The sequence below is a fragment of the Lepidochelys kempii genome, chromosome 5 (assembly GCF_965140265.1).
Source record: "Lepidochelys kempii isolate rLepKem1 chromosome 5, rLepKem1.hap2, whole genome shotgun sequence".
Classification (NCBI taxonomy): Eukaryota; Metazoa; Chordata; order Testudines; family Cheloniidae; genus Lepidochelys; species Lepidochelys kempii.
The window spans coordinates 7112523-7139444 of NC_133260.1; the positions used below are offsets into that span (position 1 = coordinate 7112523).

The 26922-nt window shown below is 42.8% G+C and overlaps 1 protein-coding gene across 14 annotated transcripts in view; it reads right to left on the bottom strand.

The window, feature by feature from the left end:
- Nucleotides 1-26922, bottom strand: part of CELF4 (CUGBP Elav-like family member 4) — an 889490-nt gene that overhangs the window by 776033 nt on the left and 86535 nt on the right. For all 14 annotated transcript variants that reach the window (XR_012158835.1, XR_012158834.1, XM_073343421.1 and 11 more), the window contains exon 2: nt 4590-4672. Coding sequence is in view for 11 of the 14 variants with exons in the window: in XM_073343421.1 (XP_073199522.1) it covers nt 4590-4672 (83 nt within the window). In the remaining 3 variants the exon portion in view is untranslated. The remainder of the gene's footprint in view (nt 1-4589; nt 4673-26922) is intronic.

Sequence of the window (26922 nt, forward strand, 5' to 3'; positions counted from 1 at the left end):
TTGTGAGGATTTCAGTAACTAAGGGCTGAATTTCACTCCTTACACATGATGAATTTCACGGAGGCATGATTGGTAACATGCACATGCATTTCATCAAGGCACGATTGGTAACACACATGAGAATTTCAGTAAATTATGAAACAGGAACCACGCCTCTGGATTCAATAGCTATCGTTTCCTTCCAATTTTAAAGGAGCTTCAGAGCACCTTGACATCCCCCAGTTTCCTGATATTATTGCAACACATATTTACCCTCCTTTGCTTTTACAGAAACTCTCAATTAGATGTAATACGGAATGGCATAGGTTGGTTTGGGTGGCATAAAGACAGCAACAGATTGGGTGCTATTAGAAGCAAAATAGAAACTCTGTAAGTTGCTAAGAAATATAATACAGCTGCAGTAGTATTTCTCCCCACTCAATAAGACGACAAAATAATTTTTGATGGATTTCAAAGTCTGGAAAGGCACCTAAAATTTTGGAGGTTAACAGTTTGCCAGCTATTCCTTTTTATATTTATTCTTTGGAGCCTTGCTGGTGAGTTCTGATTTTATAGAAAACAGGCAGCCCCCCACAACCAACAGTCCCTTCAGTCCCTGTGTCTGAGAAACCACAAAGAAACAGAGAAAAAATGCAACCGTGCTTATCATACATGAGCTCAGTTTATTTGTGTCATAAATAAAAGTCTATCTTGATAGCCTAATTACATTTCTCAGCATTATCCTCTGACGTTAGCCTCAGAAAGAAAGAAAGGGGGAAAAGTTGACTTTGCTATAATTTGGAATCAAAATGACTACACTTAAAACAATTTTATTTCCCTGATTTCATTTCCTATGGAGCTCTGCGGGGCCAATAGCTAATATTAAAGCGAGCGGGCAGGCACATAATTCTCATGTCCCCTGCACTGTCATTGTTGGGGTCATATTTTTGCTTTCTCCTAGATTATGGACTGCATTTCTTATATTGAACTTTCATCATGGGGAGATTTACCAGGCTCAGAATTCCCAAGGGGGAATCAACTTTTACGTTTTGTATTCTCTCCCATCCCCCTCCTATTAAAATATTCCACCTTGCCTAATTTGCCTTTGAGATGTCTAAAAATGCTAGTGGTTTTCCCAGCATGAAGGATTAGCACAGATTATGGTGAACAGTGTTAATTATAGGCGGGGAAAGAGAATAGTGCATCTCTCCAATCTGTTCTTGATTTCCCTTGTGTCTGTCTGGCTGGTAATAAGCCTCCTTTAATCTGGCAGTCCCCTTGGTGAAATCAGCACCACGGACAGCAATATTGATTGCTTCTGAGAAACCATCACAGCTGCTCACCCAAATTACCTTTGATATGTGACCTTTAATGTAATTACTGCAACATCAAAGCATTTCTATAAATTATTAAAAAACTAATATACTTCATCATCCAGCTATTCTATTATATGTAAAATAAACAATCACAAGTAAATGTTAAAATTTGAATCGCCTGGCACTCACAATAGTGTTCTAACGCACACCCAGTCCTTCAGTTTTAGGCAGAAGACACTTTCAAACTGTCCCAAGCAGTGGGCTGAAGAAGATTTCACAAGCAAGTTGATATTTTACATTACGTTCTACTTCCCGCAAAATATTTATCACAACTCTCCCCCTAAAAAATGGACCATAAAGACTTTATTAATCAACACACACCTGCTTAGAAGTGTTTTGATTATTCCACAAGATGACTTTATATCTCACATATAACAAGAAAATATGTGAAACATATTTCTGTCATCTTACAAAGCACATCCAGAAAGTAATTACTGTAAAATATGTGCATGTAACCACTCCACTAAAAACACAGTGATACACAGCTGAGAGGCAGGAGCTTGGATCTATGCACAAAATTCTGGTGCCTCATCATTTCCATACATTTGCATTTATGTGCATATTATTACAAATGACTCAGTTCTATGTTTTATAACAGAAATATGCATGCAGTAGTAATACAAGAGCAAGTACTGTATAATTTACTGGGGGGGGAAGCCTCAATTCAGTGATCTACTGTATGTATTACTTTCCCCTTTCTATACCTGGCTTGTTAATTATTTTCATGCTTCTTCAGTAGTATTGTTTGTGTCACAGAAACTAGCAGGTGAAGGGAATGTGTTATATATGTATTGTTTGTAAACTCATGTCAGAGAGGACTTTGACCCTTGACCTAAGGCATGCTTCTCATTTTATGGTGATGAATTATGCTTAATATTGCCAGTGCATGTCATCAAGCCCAGTTAGGTATGTCATAAAATACTCCCCTGCTACTTGCATAGGAGCCATAAAATAATATCCTGGCATGAGAGCTTATCAAAGACAAGGCTGGTTCCCTGAAACAAACTAGAGAAACATCATCCAGAGGATGAGTTCAGGAACTTGATGGAAAGGTGTCTGCAGCCAGGTTGGGTGGGAGAAAGAAGGGCTTGATCCCAAGAGGAATAATTGGAATTGAAGCCAAAGGCTCTGGTGGGTGCTCAGTATATTTGAAATTCTGGTCACTTATTTCAGCACAAAGCCTTCATCATTGCCCTCGGGGTCAGATTCTGATCACTATTACAGCCAGTGTTAAACATGAATAACTCTCCTGAAGTCAATGCTGTTAGTCTGGGTTTAGAGCATTGCAAATGAGGTCAGAATTTGAATTGATAAAAGCTAGAGGTACTCAGACCCTCATAGTATCAGACATAAAACCTTAAGGATAAACTCCTACCCCTGTTGCAATCAACACAAGCTTTGCCATTGACTTCAATGGAGCCAGGATTTCACCCTCAGAGCTTTGTTGTTTATATAGACATACAGACATACACCTTGGCCACTACAAATCTGGGTGTCTAAAATCAGGCTCTCAAACTCCATATTTAGGCAAATAATTTTTCACCTGATTTTCAAAAGTGCTGAGCACCCAGCAACTCTCATGGACTTCAGTTGAGTTATTCCAGTTTTACACCAGCCTCACTGAGACATGACTTTGACCTCATGGGAATGATATGAGCTCTGGGCATGATTAAAATAGTCTGCTTTTCAATTCCTGAGTATCCAACAACTCCCAGTGAATGGCTCTACTAAATAAACAACCTTTTTTGAGAATCAGGACCCCAATTTAGCCACTTAATTATGGATTCAGGTTTGAAAATCTTGATCCCTGTGTTTTTGCATGCGTATGCCTCTAAAACAAGCTCAATAAAATATAAACAAAGAAGCTGTTATTTGAAACATCCCTAAGCTAAATATCTGTCTTTTGTGAGTATGTGCGTACACACACACTCTTTAGTTGGTAGCCCAGGCACAGAGACGGCATGGATTTAAAAAGAAAATAAACAGGAAGGAATCACCCCTTAGTAGCAACAATGCAACCAGAGCCACTCATATTTTTGAGAAGAACTAGTTTGTTGGAGCTGTCACCAGGAGTGAAGGTATTCTTAGTGAACAACGCGCACACATACACACACAAACCACACCCGTTATGACAAAGATCGCACCGAACGAGTGAGCGTGTGGGCATCTGCACTGGTAAGGGGATGAAAAGATAGGTAAGTTCTAGAGACTGATACAGGGCCATGGACATATCAGGAGAAACAACAATTTCTCAGCAGTTGAGAGTAACTTGAGTCTAGTGATAGCAACTCCCAGCTTGCATACAGGGGTAGATTAAAGTAATGCAGGCCTTGTTCAAAACTCTGAGTGTACAGACTTATGGGTAAACCTTTCCTCCCAGCCTCTTCATTCTACACATACCCCTTGCCCCCTGACCTTTATGGACACATCTCTGTCCCTCCTGAGTCCTTGATCCTTTATCCACATGAGACAGAGCAGGCAGAGATACTCCCTCCAGCTGCAATCAGATCTGCACTGTGCTTCTCCCTGTCCCTGTACACCAACCACTCCCGTGTCTCCCCCACCCCCAACCCTTACCACTGGCCTGAGAAACCCAAGGACTGGTCTCAATCCGCCCCTGCAGGCCAGGTCTTCCCCTCAGAGTGATGTTTCTATTTTTAGTTCTGCTTGTGTTGTCTGAACCTCAGATCTTGCTCATGTGAATAATTTTCCTCATTATCTCATGTTCTTCTCTTCTCTCTCTCTTTTTTCTCCTTGTCTCACTGCCTTTCCAATCTGCTACAGCTGCTTGAATACTAAAGCAACTGAGTCAAACCACTTTGTCATGAAGAATACGTTTTCAGTCTGTGATAACTCAATAATTCAAACCGTTTCTTTTTGCCACCACGCCTTGCTTTGTCGAGGGGGGGAGGGGCGGGGAAGTGGAGGTGTTACCTCATATACACATGTCCATGCACGAATCAGAAGGCTGAGCCCTAAAGCCTCTTTCTCACATGACAAAGGGTGGCAGAATCCAGCCCCAAATGGGTTATTTTCTGCTGTGTGCTTCTGGATACAACAACAAGCTGAGGTTTGCTACGTCTGGAAACGACTAGGCTGGATTGTGGCACCTTGATTTTATAGCCCCATGCAAATATGGACTCATCCGAGCAACAACAGTCATTAATCATCCTACCCCCAAATGGGAACGTAATATACAACCCAATGCAGATGAAAACAGCAATCTGGACTCACCCCTGGCAGTGTCTTCTGTTCATGCAGCGCACTCTGGGCCTTCAGGGCAGACTCCCTTTCGCAGTATGTTAGGAAGGCACACCCTGCAAACGAAAGACAACCCTGCGTTAAGTACAGAGCTTCGGTGTGGATCAGCTTAGGATCAGGATGCAGAACAATGCTCAGCTTCTTGCTTTTCCAGCGAGGGAGCTGCAGACTCCCTTTCCCTAGTGGGATACTCTCCCAGGAATAGAATGAATCCCTTTCCCCAGGCTCTCACGATAACAGGAAAGTGTGACCAGCACGTGCTCATCGGGGGGGTGATTCCGCCTCATTGCATTTATCCATGCTGGGTAAAAGCATGGAGCAGGATGCGGAGCAGAGAGGAACCCACTCCGACATTAATGGGGCTGTTGATATGGGACTGACATTTTATTCCTACCAAGTTGCAGCAATGCGGACAAGGAGTGGAGTGTGGAACCAAGATCTCCTAAGCACACTGTGGACCATGATTAAATCCTCATGCTCCCCTTTGGTACCATGCATCCAGAGTAAGGGGCACACAAGGACTTGGGATTTCCAACTGCAGAGGATGACACATAGCACTTAACCTGGCTCGCATCCCCGAGTAACCCCCCATTTGCATTCACACTGGAGAATAACCACCTGGCACTCCCCGCTTGCTCAAAGCCAGACATACGAAGGCAATTACGCTGAGGCCCAGATGAACGATCCAAACATCGTATCACTTTAGAAAGCATTAGAAATTCAGAGCTGCCACAGTGGATCAGATCACTGGTCCATCTAGCGGGACAGCCTATCAACTGCAGGGGCCATTGCCTGCCATGGTAGAATGGTAAAGGAAAGTAAAAAACCTCATTATGCAACAGGCCAATGTTGCAATATCCTAGTTGTGCATGCAATGTGATCAGATTATTCCCCCTTACTGGAGTATACGGAAAGGCTGCCAGTCACTGTGGCACAAGAACTGCTTATCATGCACAGGACACTTTCCCAGCAAGTTACTACAAAACAACTACAACCTGTGTCTCTGCCCCCACCCCAGCTTCTTTGACTGGAGATATCTGACCAGTCAAGCTTTAAATGGTTTGTCCATCAAACTGTGAGCTTCTTCCAAACCTGGGAAGAAGGAAAGGGGAAGTCTTCTCAACAACTGTCTATTTATGTTCCATTATCTTGCCTTAGAATAACAGAAATAGAGGGCTGGAAGGGCCCTGTCATAAATATAAAGGGAAGGGTAAACACCTTTAAACACCCTCCTGGCCAGAGGAAAAACCCTTTCACCTGTAAAGGCTTAAGAAGCTAGGATAACCTTGCTGGCACCTGACCAAAATGACCAATGAGGAGACAAGATACTTTCAAAAGCTGGGGGGAGGGAGAAACAAAGCCTCTCTCTCTGTTTGTGTGATGCTTTTGCCTGGGACAGAACAGGAATGGAGTCTTAGAACTTAGTAAGTAATCTAGCTAGATATGCATTAGATTCTGATTTCTTTAAATGGCTGAGAAAACAAGCTGTGCTGAATGGAATGGATATTCCTGTTTTTGTGTCTTTTTGTAACTTAAGGTTTTGCCTAGAGGGATTCTCTATGTTTTGAATCTAATTACCCTGTAAGGTATTTACCATCCTGATTTTACAGAGGTGATTCTTTTACTTTTTCTTCTATTAAAATCCTTATTTTAAGAAACTGAATGCTTTTTCATTGTTCTTAAGATCCAAGGGTTTGGGTCTGTGTTCACCTATGCAAATTGGTGAGGATTTTTTCCAACCTTCCCCATGAAAGGGGGTGTAAGATTTGGGAGGATTTTGGGGGGAAAGACATTTCCAAACGGACTCGTTCCCAGTAACCGGTGTTAGATGTTTGGTGGTGGCAGCGAAAGTCCAAGGGCAAAAGGTAAAATAGTTTGTACCTTGGGGAAGTTTTAACCTAAGCTGGTAAAAGTAAGCTTAGGAGGTTTTCATGCAGGTCCCCACATCTGTACCCTAGAGTTCAGAGTGGGGAAGGAACCTTGACAGGCCCTAAAGAGATCATCTTGTCTATCCCGCTTTGCTGAGGAAGGAATAAGTATACATAGATCCACCAGCTCCTCTTTGTTTATTCACCTGTCACACTTTGTTTAAATCTTAGATTGTGAGCTCTCCGGGACACAAATTGCCTTTGTATTATTTGTGTGGTGTTTAAATTATTTGTGTGGTGATCTTTGACTGGGGTTCTTAGGTGCTAACACAGAAGAAATAAAATAGGTCCCTTTTCTCTTTTAAGAAGTTCTAAATAGAATATGTTAGAGCAGAGGCTCTCAACATAGATACCACTGTGGGCTGCATATGCGACCAACGATATGTTATGTGGGCCACATCCAATACTACCTGTATGGCCCGCAGCTGTGTGCTGATTGGCTGCGAGCATTCCATGGGCCATGGGTTGAGAATCACTGGGTTAGAGGATGGAATAAGTTAAAAGGTAGTTTTCTAAATATTTTCTTGAAGAACTCACCCCACTAACTCCCACAAATTGGATGATTGTTAGAATCAGAGATGGGAAACACCTGCTGGATCATCTTATCTAATGTCTGTGTGTGTGGGGATGGCTCCTTTTCGTATATTCCAACTGTTCACATGTATCATGCATCAATGACTGTGCACGTCAGAAGTAAAACAGCAGCAAGGTAAGGAAAGGAGGCAGAACAGCTCTGAGTAGCAATGATTTTATTCTCTCTAATTGGTACCCTTCAATTCTTCTTTCAACTTCCAGTGGTGCTCTGTGTGTGTGTGTGTGTGTGTGTGTGTGTGTGTGTGTGTGTGATTTTATTTATTTTGGGAAAGAGTCGGGACAGTGGCAGTGAAGGCTCATGGGTGGGGAGTGGAGGGTAATGGATTGAAAAGCGTTTTTTAAAAGTCACCTACAGCTTGATAATCAAATGGGAAACAATGCTTAAATTTAATTTCAGTGATAAATCATAAGCAGAGAGCTCTCTGACCAGACACAATAAGAAAATCTCCCTTTGGGAGCAGACCTGGACCAGTTGATACAGTCTAATTAGGTACATCATAGCACACTGTTATAGAGATAAACTATATAGTGTAAAGCTTCCATCATGGTAGTTATATATTTCCTTTTATTGTGATGGCTATGACGACAGCTTAGAATAATGAAACCCTGCAATGCTGGCCACGCTGTGACCATAATTCAGATGTCTCAGGCAGAAGGCCCCTCCTTTCATTATAAAAACAGCATTTCCTTCAGAGATCCAGCCAGAGTGTGATGAGTTATCAGGAGGAAGAAACCAAAATGAAATCCCTTCCACAGCTATATGTGCCTGCCCTGGAATTGCAAAGAAGTCCCAGGCACGCTGTATATAACGGAGGGCATCAAAATGTCACTGGCTCCCCAAACAAGGCACTCGGGGCATCAAGATTTTGAAATGGAAGAAGGGAATTTAATCAGTGACTCGCACATGGCGCGGCACCAGGGAAGAAAGGGAATGAATGTTTCAGGCAAAAAAAAAATAAATAAAAAAAGTCTTGTTGAAGTAACTTTTCAGCATGCTCCATAATACACAACGTGCCTGAGAGTTATAATTTATGTTGACAGCCTCTCATTAGGGAAATTGATGGCACAGCCTCAGTGGTACCTTTTTAAGAAACAAATATTTAAGTGAATTTAGAGTGGAAGATTAATGGCACCAGAGGGTTATCCCATTCCCACCAAACAATGAAAGAGAGCAGACAGCAGCAATGCAAACTTCTCCATACCTCTTGCCAATGTGGCACAAACCTGGCTCGAAGTTGAAGGAGTCACCCCGTGGCTGTCTGTATGCCTTGACTTCTAAATCGGTGCGGATTGTGAGGACATTTTTTAAAATGTGTTAAGGAACTAGACAGACGCAGAAGTAGAGATGAGCAAAAAAGGAATTTCCCCTCTTGGAAGTAATTTTGATATCTCAACATTTGTTTTCATCCCAATTCAGGATGAAAGATCTATATCTATCTATCTATCTTCATAGAATAAAAAGCTATGAACAATGTCAAAACAATCAATTCGATATCACACTACATCTACCAATGGCACTGTAAAAAGAGCAAGGAGTACTTGCACACCTTAGAGACTAACACATGCATTTGAGCATAAGCTTTCGTGGGCTAAAACCCACTTAATCGGATGCATGTAGTAGAAAATACAGCAGGAAAATATAGATGTGTGTGTGTGTATATACACACACACACAGAGAACATGGAAAAATGGGTGTTGCCATACCAACTATAATGAGAGTAATCAGTTAAGGTGAGCTCTTGTCAGCAGGAGAAAAAAACCTTTTGTCGTGATAATCAGGATGGCCCATTTCCAAGAGTTGACAATCAGGTGTGGGTAACAGTAGGGGGAAAAATAAACATGGGGAAATAGTTTTACTTTGTGTAATGACCCATCCACTCCCAGTCTTTATTCAAGCCTAATTTAATGGTGTCCAGTTTGCAAATTAATTCCAATTCAGCAGTTTCTTGTTGGAGTCTGTTTTTGAAGTTTTTTTGTTGTAGTATTGCGACTTTTAGGTCTGTAATCGAGTGACCAGGGAGATTGAAGTGCTCTTTACAAAAACTAGACAAGCCATTTACAACACACACTTTGCTTCTCTACAAAGAAAAAAGGACACTAAACTATCTAAACTACTACATGCCACAAGGGGCCATGACAGTGGTTCCCTTAACCCACCCAACAATATTGTTAATCTGTCCAGCTATACTCTTAGCCCAGCAGAAGAATCTGTCCTATCTCAGGCCCTCTCCTTCTGCCCCTCCACCTCCAAGAACATGAAACAGTTCTGTGGTGACCTAGAATCCTATTTATGACGTCTCCGACTCAAGGAATATTTCCAACACACCTCTGAACAGCATACTAACCCACAGAGACCTTCCTACCAACATTACAAAAAGGAGTCTGGGTGGACTCCTCCTAAAGTTCAAAACAACAGACTGGACTTCTACATAGATTGCTTCCGCCAATGTGCACAGGCCGAAATTGTAGAAAAGCAGCATCACTTGCCCCATAACCTCAGCTGTGCAGAACACAATTCCATCCACAGCCTCAGGAACAACTCTGACATCATAATCAAAAAGGCTGGCAAAGGAGGTGCTGTCGTCATCATGAATAGGTCGGAATATGAACAAGAGGCTGCTAGGCAGCTCTCCAACACCACTTTCTACAAGCCAATACCCTCTGATCCCACTGAGGGTTACCAAAAGAAACTACACCATCTGCTCAAGAAACTCCCTGAAAAGCACAAGAACAAATCTGCACAGACACACCCTGTCATAAATATAAAGGGAAGGCTAACCACCTTTAAATCTCTCCTGGCCAGAGGAAAAACCCTTTCACCTGTAAAGGATTAAGAAGCTAAAATAACCTCGCTGGCACCTGACCAAAATGACCAATGAGGAGACAAGATACTTTCAAAGCTGGACAGGGGTGTGGGGGGGAAACAAAGGGTCCTGTCTGTGTGTGTGATGCTTTTGCTGGGACCAGAGCAGGAATGCAGGTCAGAACTACTGTAAAGTCAGTAAGCAATCTAGTTAGATACGCGTTAGATTCCGTTTTGTTTAAAAGGCTGATAAAACAAGTTGTGCTGAATGGAATGTATATTCCTGTTTTTGTATCTTTTTGTAACTTAAGGTTTTGCCTAGAGGGATTCTCTACGTTTTGAATCTGATTACCCTATAAGGTATTTACCATCCTGATTTTACAGAGGTGATTCTTTTACTTTTTCTTTAATTAAAATTCTTCTTTTAAGATCTTGATTGCTTTTCATGGTTCTTAAGATCCAAGGGTTTGGGTCTGTGTTCACCTATGCAAATTGGTGAGGATTTTTATCGAGCCTTCCCCAGGAAAGGGGGTGTAGTGCTTGGGGTGATATTTTGGGGGGAAGACATTTCCAAGTGGGCACTTCCCCTGTTATTCTTTGTGTAACACTTTGGTGGTGGCAGCTTTTAACCTAAGCTGGTAAGAATAAGCTTAGGGGGTCTTTCATGCAGGTCCCCACATCTGTACCCTAGAGTTCAGAGTGGGGAAGGAACCTTGACATAGAATACCCCTGGTCAGGGTTCTAGGGGTATTCTATCTGCTACCCAAGATCCATAAATCTGGTAATCCTGGATGCCCCATCATCTCAGGCAATGGCACCCTGACAGCAGGATTCCCTGGCTATGTGGACTCTCTCCTCAGACCCTGGGCCTACGCTACCAGCACTCCTAGCTATCTTTGAGACACCACTGACTTCCTGAGGAAACCACAATCCATTGGTGATCTTCCAGAAAACACCATCCTGGCCATTCTACACTATGGATGTAGAAGCCCTCTACACCATCATTCCACACAAAGATGGACTACAAGCCATCAGAACAGTATCCCCGATAATGTCATGGCAAACCTGGTGGCTGAACTTTGTGACTTTGTCCTCACCAACAACTATTTCACATTTGGGGACAATGTATACCTTCAAGTCAGCGGCACTGCTATGGGTACCTGCATGGCTCCACAGTATGCCAACATTTTTATGGCTGACTGAGAACAACGCTTCCTCAGCTCTCATCCCCTAACACCACTACTCTACTTGTGCAACACTGATGACATCTTCATCATCTGGACCCATGGAAAAGAAGCCCTTGCAGAATTCCACCATGATTTCAACAATTTCCATCCCACCATCAACCTCAGCCTGGACCAGTCCATACAAGAGATCCACTTCCTGGACACTACAATGCTAATAAGCGATGGTCACATAACCACCACCCTATACCGGAAACTTACTGACAGCTATTCCTGCCTACATGCCTCCAGTTTTCATCCAGACCACACCACAGAATCCATTGTCTACAGCCAAGCTCTAAGATACAACTGCATTTGCTCCAACACCTCAGACAGAGACAAACACCTACAAGATCTCTATCAAGCATCCTTACAACTACAGTACCCACCTGCTGAAGTGAAGAAACAGATTAACAGAGCCAGAAGAGTACCCAGAAGTCACCTACTACAGGACAGGCCCAACAAAGAAAACAACAGAAAGCCACTAGCCGTCACCTTCAGCCCCCAACTAAAACCTCTCCAACGCATCAGCAAGGATTTACAACCTATCCTGAAGGATGACCCATCACTCTCACAGAACTTGGGGGACAGGCCAGTCCTTGCTTACAGACAGCCCCCAACCTGAAGCAAATACTCACCAGCAACCACACACCACACAACAGAACCACTAACCCAGAAACCTATCTTTGCAACAAAGCCCGTTGCCAATTCTGTCCACATATATTCAGGGGACACCATCATAAGGCCTAATCACATCAGCCACACTATCAGAGGCTCATTCACCTACACATCTACCAATGTGATATATGCCATCATGTGCCAGCAATGCCCTTCTGCCATGTACATTGGCCAAACTGGACAGTCTCTACGTAAAAGAATACATGGACACAATCAGATGTCAAGAATTATAACATTCAAAAACCGATAGGAGAACACTTCAATCTCCCTGGTCACTCGATTACAGACCTAAAAGACACAATACAACAACAAAAAAATTTCAAAAACTGACTCCAGCAAAAAACCGCTGAATTAGAATTAATTTGCAAACTGGACACCATTAAAATAGGCTTGAATAAAGACTGGGAGTGGATGGGTCATTACACAAATTAAAACTATTTCCCCATGCTTATTTTTCCCCCTATTGTTTCTCACACCTTCTTGTCAACTGTTAGGAAAGGGCCATCCTGATTATCACGCCAAAAGTTTTTTTTCTCCTGCTGATAACAGCTCACCTTAATTGATCACTCTAGTTATAGTTGGTATGGCAACACCTATTTTTTCATGGTCTGTGAGTGTGTGTGTGTGTGTTTGTATATCTTCCTATTGTATTTTCCACTACATGCATCCGATGAAGTGGATTTTAGCCCACAAAAGCTTATGCTCAAATGCATTTGTTAGTCTCTAAGATGTCACAAGTACTCGTTCTTTTTGCTGATACAGACTAACAAGGCCACCACTCTGAAACCAATGGCACTGTGTCACCTCATGGGAGTTGCAGTTCTGGTGTCTCTTACCACCATTGTCTCCTATGGGTTGTGCTTCTTGACCAGATGACATCTCCCACAATGCACTCACAGTCATGTGAATAATATGATATATTATGTGGCTTGGTCAGAAGAGAAATTGTGGTGCATCATGGGAAATGTAGTCTGGCCAAAGAGTACAGCCCATAGGTCACAATGACGGCATTAGATATTCAAACACATATGAAATGTTCAGGAAACACAGGCAGGTCTAATGTTGAACTGATTCAAAATTAAACATTAAGGTTCAGTTCAATAAACATTTCTGAAGCTAAACATTTTTTGATTTTCCAGACAGAAAAATTGAAGAAAAGACAAACAAAATTTTCCATACAAAAATTTCAATTTTGCAGAAACTACATTCTGCTAAAAATTATTTTGATGAAAAATTCTGGAGCCATTCTACTCAACAACTCACTTCACAGAACAACTTGCCTTCAGCAACCTGGACTGGACTTGAACCTGACTTATAGACAAAGGCTTCATACCTTATAACAAATCGCTTGAGTCATCCAGCCCAATACAGTATCCTCACTTAATGGTATTTTTGAAGTACATCTTATAAACGAAGGTAGGCTGAAGGCTGTGCCTTTTTCTGTCAGCTAACTGTATGGGCAACAATGAGAATACATGACTACAGTGCATAGGAACTATATCTGGGTTTGAAAAAAAATCTAATCAACTATTTGTTGATAATGAAGGGGTTTTTCTTAGTTATTCCTAATTTCAATTTAGCTTCTCTGGACCATGCTGAATTTTCCAGACACATATTAATTAACTGAAGGGTGCTCTGTTTGGATCACCTTTTTCTGGCTGTTCATTTGCTAGCAATGGCCAGCTCTTTGCGATAGTACATAAACATCTGGAAACTCCCAGATGTTAATTAACTCTCAGCCTATTGAACTGCAGTCTCTGGGAAGCATGAGGATGTATCAAGTGTTCTCCTGGGAGACTGGGTTGTTAAAGAGAAGGGGAAACAAAAACAGAAGCAGAGATGGAAAAAGAAAAGCTCTATTTTAATTTTACCTCCAGAGAATTCAATAAAATAATAATTGCATGGAATACATGTAGATAATGTGGTGGTGATGGTGACTCCAACCCTATAACGAATCCCCTGAAGAATTTGCACAAATTGGGGGTGAAACACAGTCATGGGCACAGATTCTGATCTGAGCAATGCCCGAGGAAATCCAGAGTTACCCTCCACCTCAATTATGCTTGATTTATGCCTGTGTCACTGAAATCTGAATCTGGCCCACAGAATCTAAAACCATTTTGCTTGACATCTCACCACAGACTGAACTGAATTAGTTTGCTCACATAGCCAGTGGTGTTCAGCTATATATAGGCAGGGATCTCTTTTCTATTTTCTCTGTTCTTCTTCAGCCACCCCAGGGATTGTGCATTATCTGGACCTCTAGTAATAATGCCGTGATATATCTGCGGGATGAAGATGATGCATATTGGCCAACTATTAATAGTTGTAATTAAGGGCTTTTTCCCCCTTCCTTGCTTTATTTTGGCAAAGAGCCACAAGTATCCTGGCACAGCCTCTCTCCTTTGCCCACTGTTTAGACCAAAGGACAAGCACTTAGCAAGTCACGACTGTTTCTTTGGCTGATGTATGTTTTATGATATCTTATATGATTTTCTCTATCTCTGTACATAACCTCATACAGAACATGCTTGTAACTATACACCTGATGCTATATACATGCTGGTCACACCTTTATTTCTGGGTGAGGAAGTGCTGCCTAGTGGCTAGAACACAACCCAGAGTGTCAGCTTTTCCACTTATTTGCTGTGTGCCTGTGAACAAGTCACTTAAAGTGTGGCTCCCAGCCAGTGGAGATACACTCATTGACTTCAGTCAGCTTTAGCTCAGGCCCTTAATCTTTCTGTGCTTCCATGTATACGTCGGTTCTTCAAGGTGCTTTAAGATCCTCAAATGAAAGCCACGACACTATAAACCAAATTCTGATCTCAATGACATGGGTGTAAATCCAGAGAAGCCCCATAGAAGTCAGCACCATTACTCCGAAGATACGCTGGTGTAACTGAGTTCATAATATCTTGCCTCGCACCTGAGATTCCATGGGTCAGATTCTGATCTCAGTTATATCAATGTCAAACCAGAATAACCATTTTCACCTTCTGGGGTTACTTCAGGTTAACTCAGATCAGAATTGGAGCCTCAGCAAGGGAAAAAACCTATTAACAGAACTTTCAAAAGCAGCACCGACCTAGGCCGACTAACCAGCACACTTGCTGATGCAGTTTCTATCAGGTCAGACCTTTTCATAGAATCATAGAATATCAGGGTTGGAAGGGACCTCAGGAGGTCATCTAGTCCAACCCCCTGCTCAAAGCAGGACCAATCCCCAACTAAATCATCCCAGCTAGGGCTGTGTCAAGCCTGACCTTAAAAACCTCTAAGGAAGGGGATTCCACCACCTCCCTAGGTAACACATTCCAGTACCTCACCACCCTCCTAGTGAAAAAGTGTTTCCTAATATCCAACCTAAACCTCCCCCACTGCAACTTGAGACCATTACTCCTTGTTCCTGTGATGCATCGTTGTATTTGAGGCTGATTAATTTCTCTTGAAGCATACGCTGTTTGCACTGCTTCTTCAAGAATTTCATATCAAAGGGAGGGTCACAAATTGAACCTATTTGTGTCCTACATCAGTTTGTGAAAAGTGCACAAATTAATTGTGTGTGCGCGCACACACACACAACCTGTCATGTTTCTATTTAAATAAATAATAATAATAATAATGAAAAATAAAACATGTTAATCAAGCATCCCTGAGTGTCCCTATTTGATATCTCCTAGAGGCCCCAAGCAGGAACCAGAGCGCCATCATGGCAGGTGCTGTACAAACAAGAAAATAAGGAAAAGTCTATCTGTCTTAGATCTGGGCACCTTCCAATCTTTTATCTATCCTTGCAGCACACCTGAGAGGCAGGGCAGTGTTATTATCCCCATTAGTCAGATGGGGAACTGAGGCCCAGAAAGACTAAATGACTTGTTCCAGGTCACACACAGAGTCTGTGGAGGAGAAGGGACTTGAACCAGGTCTCCCAAAATCCAGGCTATTGCCCAATCCTTCCTCTGTCAAAAAAAAGAGATTTCAACTACCAACAGAGAGAAAAAAGATGTTTCCAGTTAGAACTCCCTTATTGAAGTGATCATCTCAGATGATGCCTCCAGTCTAGAAATTCAAAGAGAGAAAGGACCTTTTTCCTCTGAGCTATCCTGGATCTTATTCTCTGTGTTTAAAATTATTCTAATTTTCTCAGTCTAGAGCGTATCCTTCAAGCATTGATCACCGGAGTGTTCCTGGGATCAGAAATGTTGTATCTAATTTCTTTATCCGGTGTTTTCATAGTGATTAAGTGCCTTTAAGGAAAGTTAGCATCTTCGGTGAAGAACCATTCACAGGGTTGGAGCTGTCACCTCCTCTGCCTAGCTCCACCCCACCATAACCACGGAGTGCTAACTGTTTGGAGGAAATACAGGCATATAAATCTTCCTGGACATCATCTTCTCTGTCAGATTCCTCACAAGACAGATTAACATTTGAAAAGCCCTGTTGTGTGGAATGCTCATTTTTTTTCCTCTTGAAATTGTTTGCCATCAAGTCTTAGAAGGCCAGCATTTCCCATTCAATTGAATTTATTATATCATATTATATTTACACACACACAAGCCAAAACCTTCATTCATGTAGCACATTAAGAATCAAAGAGTCAGGAAACACAAAAGTTAACATTTCTAAGAGATCATTAACTCATCTAAAATTGCACGTATTGTCCCTTAAATTATACATTAATAGACAAAGTCCAATCATGCAAAATCCTTCCTCAGGTTCAGCAACACCTAACTTCTATCAGTAGCCGCAATGAGAGGCTCCTCTCTTGATAACAAAGCTGTACTCTAATCAGTAACAAGTGAACTGCATTAGTGTCAGTTTGGCTTCACTTTGTAGAAGCATCCAATAGCCCAGATGTGTAAGCAAAAGTTACTTATACTGACAAATTTGGCCTGAAACCCAGCAAGAAGAGCGTCTCCCATGCTATAACAATACTTCCTGCTTCTAGTCGGGTAAGAACTGCTCTGCAAGAGCTTTGCTTGCAGAGGTTTGTACTCCTGCTTCCAGCTACACCCATCTATCTGATCATTCTCTGTCACTTGTGTTCAGCTCATCATGTGTTAAATCCTTTTCTAAGTGTGAGCGCAAATTAATTAGGCTCTGAACCTGCTGTTCTGGGTCCTGCCTTTGGAGTTCTCTCTGTTACTAGTAGCATTTGAATCACTCAGTGGATTCTGAAATATTCCTAGATGCTTCTCAAACTGTTTTTCCCCTCCCCTCATCACTGATCATCAGTCCTACTTGCTTTTCAGGGACTCTTTCCAATTTTGCTTCCCATGTTTCCAGAATTCTCAAATAATCCATCAGCAGCCTCATTATCAGTGACTTGGAGTTCAAAAAATTGGCACTTTCCATCCCTTGGGTCCTCCGGCTGCCTTTTGAAATGGCCCAAATCAAATGGCCCTTTCTGACCACCACCAAAACTTTGATCCCTCTCTCTGCCATGTCTGGCTTCCTCATAGCCTGGCATTTCAGTCCCCAAACCAAGAGCAAAGGTAACACAATAGTTTGCCCAGGTGAACGGCACAACCCCCTTGTGAAGAAATATTAAAGTTGGGACCCAACTTTTGTTCCCATTATTTCTCAGAATTAGCTACACAATAGGAGTTTGGATTTTCATCCCATGATGAAATGAGCAATGAGAAGTCTGCAAGGATCATTCATGGATGATGCAACTGTAGGAACTGCAGACCACATACATACAGTCTTTATGGTCAGACAAAGGTTAGTTATTCAATGTTCAATGCCAGGAACACATAAGGATCATACCTTAAGGGCACATTAGCATGTTCCTGGCACTTTTGCTTCTGTGCAAGCAGCAGCTCTCTCTCGTGAGATTTTCAGACCAAGGTGGCAGAAGTTTTCTGAGAACAACTGAACCCACATGATTCACAATTCAAGCTGGTTGAAATCTCACAGGATCAGCTGACTTCAAGAGAAGTCTGATTTGGGACTAAAATCTCATGAGAACAGCTTGTAAAATTCCAGTATCTGTGACTCCGAATGCTAATTTAGCTTTGAAGATCATTTTAAATCTAATCCAGACCGCAACACTTCTCCTTATCCCACCTCACGCACGTACTCACTTAAGGCCAAATCCTGCCCTGCACTTGATTCTTGGTCTTTGCATTGGAAGGGATTTGAGGAGCTAGCAGTGTTAATCTAACTACACCCAGTAGTAGTACCAACTTGTATGTGTAGTTTCTGGTTTATTAACAAGGCACTTCCCTCTGCTGAAAACACACATGCTCCTTTCATCACAATAGTGTTTACTCAATTTTGTCTGAGGTACAGATCACAGGATCTGGCAGTGCGTGAGTCTGAATAAATTCTACACTGCTCAGACACTGAACTCAGGGCCTGATCCTGGATGTTATGGTCATGGTGAAAGCCAATACTATAATGGGGTTCAAAAGGGAGCTAGATAGGTTCATGGAAGATAGGTCCATCAATGGCTGTTAGTCACAATGGGTGGGAATGGTGTCCCTAGCCTCTGTTTGCCAGAAGCTGGGATTGGGTGACAGGGCATGGATCACTTGATGCTAACCTGTCTGTTCATTCCCTTTGGGGCACCTGCCATTGGCCACTGTCAGAGGACAGGATACTGGGCTTGACGAACCTTTGGTCTGACCCAGTATAGCCTTCTTATGGTCCCAGCTCACCCAGAAGTAAGATTTGTGCTGAGGTAAGAAAAGATTGACATGTTGGTCCAAATGCTTAGTTTCTCCTTCTTTAAATAATGAGTTTTCAAAAATAAGCCAGGCCTAGCAAAGGAGCCAGAAAGGTGAAATGTAAAAGCGCTCTCCCTGGTCTGCGTCAGGTCATTATCGAATGTACCAGAAACGTAAGCTGCTTTCTACAGTTGTGATTGTGGCCACTTTTTCCCTGCTGCTCTTTGGCTGTTTCCTCCATTTCACTCCTGCTATCACCTCAGTATCAATCCATTCCTGTCCCTTATACCTTACTGCTTCCTCTCTCATCTCTTCTCCCCTGCCCTGTTCCCCTCCCTCCCTTCATCCTTCCAATTAGCTAATCTTCTCTTAACAAAACCTCAGCCAAGGAATTAACTCCCCCCCCCCCCGCCCAAGAATCCTGGCACTAACATGAGGTTTGCTAGCCATCCCTGCTTGCATGTTCCATCCCTTTCCTTAACCCCATGTCTGTCATGTCTATTTTGATTGTAAGCTCCCTGGAGCAGGGACTATTTATTATTCTATGCTGCACAGTACCTACCATGGTGAGGATCCATTCTTGGTTCATTCCTTGACACAACCACAATGCAGATAATAAATAATCATTCCCTTTGCACACCCTGATTTTCAATCTCTGGAATCTCTCTTTAAAAGTGTCCTTTTGGGAAAGAAATTTCTCATGGTTTAGTCTTAGCCTACAGTGACCTTTGCCTCATCCCTAATTGATAGGTTTCAGTATAATAAGGTGATTTACACTTTGTACCACTGTCTAGTCACTGCCAAACTGATGATTTACCAAATGGGTCAAGATCATCAAAAGGAGCTAAAAGTCTCCCAACTTCTGTGAAATACTTAGCACATTCTATAAATCATGCTTCAGTAGCAGATTACAAAGTGCTTTGCAGTCAGTGCACTGACGAGGCCTCATACGGAGGTAAAACCACAGTAAACATTCTCTAGGACTGTGTAAAATGGGGCACAGCAAGTGTCCTGGACCTCAACACAGAAAATGACTGGAAGGGCTGGTAGTAAAACCAAAACCTGTGATCCCCACTCTGGCGTTCTACCTCGCGGTGCAAGTAAAAAGCCAACAGAACCAAGAGTTTGCAGAAAGTGACATTCGCCACATTACTTGTTAATTATTAGAATTACAGCAGCACCAACAGAGGTCAAGACCCTATTGTGCTAGGCCCACTACAAACCCGTAACAGCAGCCAGTCCCTGCCTCAAAGATGTAATTACGCTAGGCAAGACACACAGCAGGCAGGAGAAAAAAGATTTAGTGACTCAGGAGAATGTGGCAGAGTACAGAATTGAACCCAGTACTCGAGTGTTAAATTTAAGACCATCCTTCCTCTTAAGTGCTGAAAATGTGTGATGTGAGTGACAGTGCCTCGAGGAGCTTACAGTCTAAATAACTCTCACTAGCTAAGACACAGACCTGTCTATCTTAGGTACCTATATGGCCCCAATTACTGTAGAACCTCAGCTCCTCACAGTCCTTAATCCTGTGAGGTGGAGACCGGAGAGACGGCATTGTTGTACCAATTTAGATATATAGGCCATGCCTATCACCATAGTATTTGAGTACCTGCACTGCAAGCTGATCACAAAGGGTGTATGAATTAGGCTACACAGAGAGAGGCCCGACGGCTTCCAGTTTCCACAAAGGTACAAAGCAGCCATCTTTGGGGCTGGGAAGGAGAGAAACTTAGCAATATTAATTGCATGAAGATCTGTGTAATTTAACCCCCCCCGTCTCCTAAGTTAAAAGAGGCTCTTGCCAGTTTGAAGGGTAGGAAGTCCAACTTCCAGACAAATGGAAAAGATGAATTAGAGTGTCACTAGTGGAGAGAGAGAGAGAGATCTTGATGGCACTTATTTTTGATCGAATTATGAAACTAGCGAATGAAAGGAATGGACTAGATGGGACGCAGCTAGACTGTAGTCAAGCATTTGATACAGCGCCTCACAAAAACCTTCCTCTGAGAATGAATTCTAACTGGGCTGGCTGCTGAGAAGAGTTGCAGGTGCTCTGGCAGGAGGACAACGTGTGATAAGTGGCAATGCATCGAGGTGGGAAAGGCAGCTGGGGGGGGCAATAGATCTGCTCTTATTTACAGTCATGATCTAGGACAGGGAGTAAATAGCACATTAATGAGATATGCAGATGACACAAAACTGGGCGGTGTTGCAAACGAACTACAGGTTGCATCCTTTAACAGGCTGAGCACTGCAGCTACACGTTCAGTGCCTTTAAGCTATACTGTGTGGGGCGGGGGCGGGCTGACAGCTCTCAGCACCTTAAAGGATTCAGCCCCTAGAGAGGTTAGAAATACAGACAGGAAATACCCAAGGATAAAACATCTGGAAATTCAGCTGGAAGAAGGAACTTGAAAAGCAGTAATGCCAAAAGACACCTATAGGTGACGGTGGACCAGCACGATCTTGCAAATGTGGTCTGGTGAAGGTGGTGGGGAGAAGTCTAGAAAGAGGCATCGCATCACGGAGCAGAGGCAGTCTTCAGTTCTGAGCACCAGAAAGACACTGAGAGAACAAAGGGAATTTAGAGAAGAGCAATAAACATGGTTAGTGGGCCAGAAGGACTGACTTCTACATAACCACACTGGGTCAGTCCAATGGTCCATCTACTCAGTATTCTGTCTCTGAGAGTGGCCACTCCCAGATGTTTTGGAGGAAATGAACAGGACAGGGCAACTATTGGGTGAGCCATTCCGTCACCCAGTCCCAACTTCTCATAATTAGAGATTTAGGGACACCGAGAGCATGGGCTTGCATCCCTGACAATCTTTCCTAATAGCCACTGATGCATGAACTTATCTAATTCTTTTTTGAATCCAGTTATACTTTTGACCTTCACAACATCCCATGGCAATGGGTTTCAAAGGTTGACTGTGGATGTTATGAAGTACTGCCTTTTGTTTGTTTTAAACCTGATGCTTCCTAATGTCAACATGTGACCCCCGCTTCTGGTGTTATATGAAGGGGTAACTAACTCTTTCCTATTCAATTTCTCCATTCTGTTCATGATTCTATAGACCTCTATCCTATCAACCTGTTAGTCTCTAAGGTGCCACAAGTACTCCTTTTCTTTGAACGGCCCCAGTCTTTTTAATCTTTTTAAGCTGTTCCATACCCCTGATCATTTTGTTGCCTTTCTCTGCACCTTTTCCAATTATAAGTAAGGTCAATAGAACTAAGCTTGGCTAAATGATGACTCAGGGGGATAGATGATAGCCAGCTACAAAGCTTTGAAGGGTGCAAACACTACATACGGAGATGAATTGTTTGGGATGGTGCTAGGGAATAATAACTAGAGTAATGACATGAAATTCAACAAATGAATATTTAGGCTGGACATCAGCAAAGCTTCCTAGCCTAGCTTCTACTAAGTCATGGTTTCAGTGTCTGTTTTTTTATTTTAGCTGTTCTCTCTCTGAGTCTTTAATCTTTTGGGGGCAGTGATCATGCTGGATGTGTGTACATTTATATGGTATATAGCACAATGTAGCCCTATTTCCTGACTGGGGCCTCTAGGTGCTACCATAATAAGCAATTGTAACAGCAGAAGAGTCTTACAAAGGCAATTCCTCATCCCATGGAGCCTTTAAATCATGGCTGGAAGTCTTTCTACATAATATGCCCTAGTTCAATAATTCTCAACTTTTTCCATACCATGACCCCATATTACAAAGGGAAGAGAAAGGGCTCTCTGCCCTCTAGCCTTATACAAGGGAGCCTGGTTGCAAGTGTCTGAATCCATTCCCAACCTCGCTGGGGGTCACGACCTCCCTGATTCAGAACCTACATTGCTCAGGCTTGTGTTACTGGGCTCCATGCAGGAATTACTGGGTGAAATTCTATGACCTACATAGGACATCAGACTAGATTACCATAATGGTCCCTCCCAACCTTAAAGTCAATGAATCAATAAGGGAAGTAATGGAAGTTCCATTCCCCGAGACACAGAAAATGGCACTATGCCAAGCAATGGGGACTATAAGGCAGAGAGCAATCCTGCACAGACTGAGGCAAAGTGCACCTGGTGACCTAACCATCCTTCACCCATGTCTGATTTTCATGATTCCCTCTTACTGCAACTTCAGCACACTCCTTCATCCAAACAGAGAGAAATTTTGATTTTAAATACATAAGAACCTCTCTCTCAAAAAAAGCCAGCCCTCTTCTAAACAATCACAGTGTCAAGTGACTGGAGTGGAAAGAGATCTTAAGTGACAATCCATCAAAGGCTGACTGGTCAATCTTCCACTCTGTTTTTGGTATTGTCATACTCAGGCAGCCGGCCGCTGAGTTCTTTTCTGACTGAGATTGATTCCAGCAGACAGGAAGTGATTTCAATGACATAGTACATTGACACATTAGTATAATCTCACGAGTGCACCAGAATGGCTAACAAGGCATCCTGATTGGCCCTGTTTTCCCCTCCTTCACTGTTATTCAGGGTGGTCCAAGGGGACAAACTAGGAAGAAGGGCATGGAAGCAAATAAATAAAGCTATAGGCTGAATGTCAGCAAATATTTTTTAATGACTAAGATCTATAGGAGTGTGGCTAGTCTTCCCAACAGGTCTGGTGGAAACCCTTCTGCTAGAGTCATTCAAAACTGGACAAAGCAATGATAAACCTACCACAGGGAACAATATTTTACTGGCTGGGAGACGGACAGAATGACCTAACAGGTCTTATCTTTCCATCTCTAAAGTGAACGAATGCCAGAATCACTGGCTAGTGAATGCTTGGAAACATAAACAAACACACATTAATGATGCAGTTTTCTTTTATTTTGTTCCGTTGGTGAGGATATAAATAGCGAACAGCTGCTGAGTGACTGGGAGGCTGAAACTCACTGGAGAACCCCAGCTGACGTCAGAAAGTAGGAGAGGAGAGCTTAGCCTGTTTAGAACAAACAAGATAAGAATTCTGGGCCATGATAGTGATCTACAAGGAGCGAAAACTACATCTCAAATGGTTAGGTTGAGTCATAGCTATACGTTCAGGTACTTCTCTGAATTTAACCTTCATTGATCCAAAGCTTTTTGGTAAGGATATCGATACTGATTCTGAGAAACAGCCAATTATACATAGCATTTTAAGCAGGGGAGAGGGCAAAGGGGGGCTAGTGTCCCCACAATGGAAATATTTTTGGGGGGGAGAGGATCTATGTTTCCGCAGTCCAGCCACCCAGTATCTCGTCAAGGCAAGAGTGGGACCCCGCTATGGTTCCACACGCATGGAGGTCGAGGGACAGAAATGAGAGAGGGGGGTTAACAAACATGTGGACAAGAATGATCCAGTGGATATATAGTGTACTTGGACTTTCAGAAAGCCTTTGACAATCTCCCTCACCAAATGCTCTTAAGCAAATTAAGAAGTCATAGAATAAGAGGGAAGGTCCTCTCGTGGATCAGTAACTGGTTAAAAGACAGGAAACAAAGGGTAAAAATAAGAGGTCAGTTTTCAGACTAGAGACAGATAAATAGTTGGGGTCCCCGAGGAATCTGTACTGGGACTGGTGCTGTTCAACAGATTCATAAATGATGTGGGAAAAGGGGTAAACAGTGATATTGCAAAATTTGCAGATACAAAATTACTCAAGATAGTTAAATCCAAAGCAGACTGCAAAGAGTTACAAAGGGATCTCACAAAACTGGGTGACTGGGCAACAAAATGACAGACGAAATTCAATGTTGATAAATGCAAAGTAATGCACATTGACAAACATAATCCCAACTATACACACAAAATGATGGGCTTGAAATTAGCTGTTACCAATCAAGAAAGATCTTGGAATCATCGTGGATAGTTCTCTGAAAACACTCACTCAATGTGCAGTGACAATCAAAAAAGCTAACAGAATGTTAAGAACCATTAGGAAAGGGATAAATAAGACAGAAAATATCATAATGCCACTATATAAACCCATGATACATTCACACCTTGAAAGCTGCATGTAGTTCTGATCACCCTATCTCAAATAAGATATATTAGAATTGGAAACGGTACAGAGAAGGGCAACACAAATGATGAGGGGTATGAAACAGCTTCCATACAAGGAGAGATTTAAAAGATAGGGATTTTTCAGCTTGGAAAAGAGACAAACAAGAGGGGATATGATAGAGATCTATAAAATCTTGACTGGTGTGCAGAAAGTGAATAAAGAAGTGTAATTTACTCCTTCATATAACACAAGAACTATGGGTCACTAAATGAAATTAATAGGCAGCCGGTTTAAAACAAACAAAAGGAAGTATTTCTTCACACAACCAACCTGTGGAACTCATTGCCAGCGGATGCTGTGAAGGCCAAAAGTATAACTGGGTTTGAAAAAGAACCAGCTAAGATCCTGGAGGATGGGTCCATCAATGGCTATTCGGCAAGATGCCAGGGAGGCAACCCCATGTTCTGGGTGTCCCTAGCCTTGGACGGGCAGAAGCTGGGAGTGGACGACAGGGGATGGATCACTCAATTACCCTGTTCTGTTCATTCCCTCTGAGGCACCTGGCTTTGGCTGCTGTATGAAGACAGGATACCAGGAGAGAATAACCACTGGTCTGATCCACTGTGGCCAATCTTATGTTCACGGCAGCACATGGGATAGGGCTGGCCACAGGGAAGCAAGTGGGGCTCCCTGGCCCAGCTCAGACTTGCCTTGCAGTGGTCCCAGTGGAGACACCTGGCCTGGAGGAGGGGTAGGAGCATGTCTGTCAGTTGCTGTGATAGGGTGGGGCACAAGGCACTGGCATCTGGGCAAGGAGTCAAACTTTTCCACCTTCTCTGTGAAAGGGAATGGAGCCCTGGCTCCAAGCTATCCTGGCAGCCATCAAGTGCCTGGTTCAGGGCCAGCCCCCCTAGTGGTCTGCCACAGAGCTGGGAGCCCATGCTCCCATGTCTTCCAGGCTCCTCCTCATCCCACCTGGTAGGCTGGAGATAAACCTAGATCCTGGAAACCCCAGCTAGGCTGTCACCTTGGGAGCTTAGGTGGGCTACTGAGAAGCTCAGTGGGCAAACTGGCAGGAAAGCATGGAGGTTTCTACGTCATAAGAAAACAGTCCCCTCAGAACACGGAGGATACGTCGATTATTACAAATAATGAAAGTATCTCCTGCACTAGAAGCAAAAAGTATTGTTTTGTTTCTCAGCACCTCCTCTTCTTTCTAAATCTCCCAGTCACTTACCTGTCAATCCTCTTTTCACAGTCTTGCCTGCCAATCTCTTAATACAACTGGTATGATTTCTGACAGGAACCAAACATTATTAATTTTATTTGTATTGTCACTTGATTTAGTTGCAACAGATCGCGTTTCTGTGGTTACAAGGAGAGCATTCAACTTGCAGATGGAGGAAGGTTCCCAGGCCCTCGATGGGGGCATCTCCAGGCTGAAGAGATCTCCTCCTGTAGACATGGCTAAACTATCCTATTGCCAGAGAGGAGTTTCATCCCTAGGCATTTTTCCCTATCTTTAGACATCACTGGATTGCATGCTAGTACCTGGTGTTTTCAAAGACTCTTAACCAGAGATGGAGGCTACAAGGATCAATCTTACAGTAGCTTCATGTCCAAAATGGCAGATAAGGCTATTCACTTTTCAAGCCTTCATCCACTACATTATCCAATAGTCAAAATACCTAACTTGCTGGCCATTAAAGGGTCAAGAAACAATTTCCAGGGACCATCACCACATTGTGTTACAGCACAAGCACATCATATCACAACACAGTGGCAGAGTAAATGTCCTCGTGCACAAGTCAGTCCAGCAGATGAGCTCTCTTTGGTGGTGATCCTACCACACATTCATTTTGGGGTGTCCACTTCAGATAATTCCTTTGACATTCCATCTCCCCCCGCCCTTTCTCCTCTGTGAAATGTAGCCAGTATCCCCACAGCCTTGCTTCTGCTATGCATTGCCATATCTAAGACCATAGCAGGTTTTGAGTGAATATCCTGCAGCCATACCACTGCCCCTTTGGTTCTGAGGGGACAGGCAAAACTCTATGTCCCCAGAAGAACAACTCCACTCAGTTCCGATTCCCAACCTGGAAGGGTAACATACCATCTGTGCGTCTCGTCACTCTTACTTCCACAGCACAAAACCGCACCCAGCAATTCCTTCTTAGTCCATGTTTGGGTCAGCTTTCACAAGCCAAGCATGGTTAGGCCAGAGCAGCATTTAGATGAGAGATGTCTAAGCAACAACCATGAGGTGTTGATGACTCAAAAGGTGAGCTATTACTAGGAGCACTATGTTACAAGATGTGCTACACTCCACACTGGGACATAAACCCAAGAATTTAACTACCCTAGTATAGTCATTAACGATCCCACAATATTGTTGTTTTTTCCATG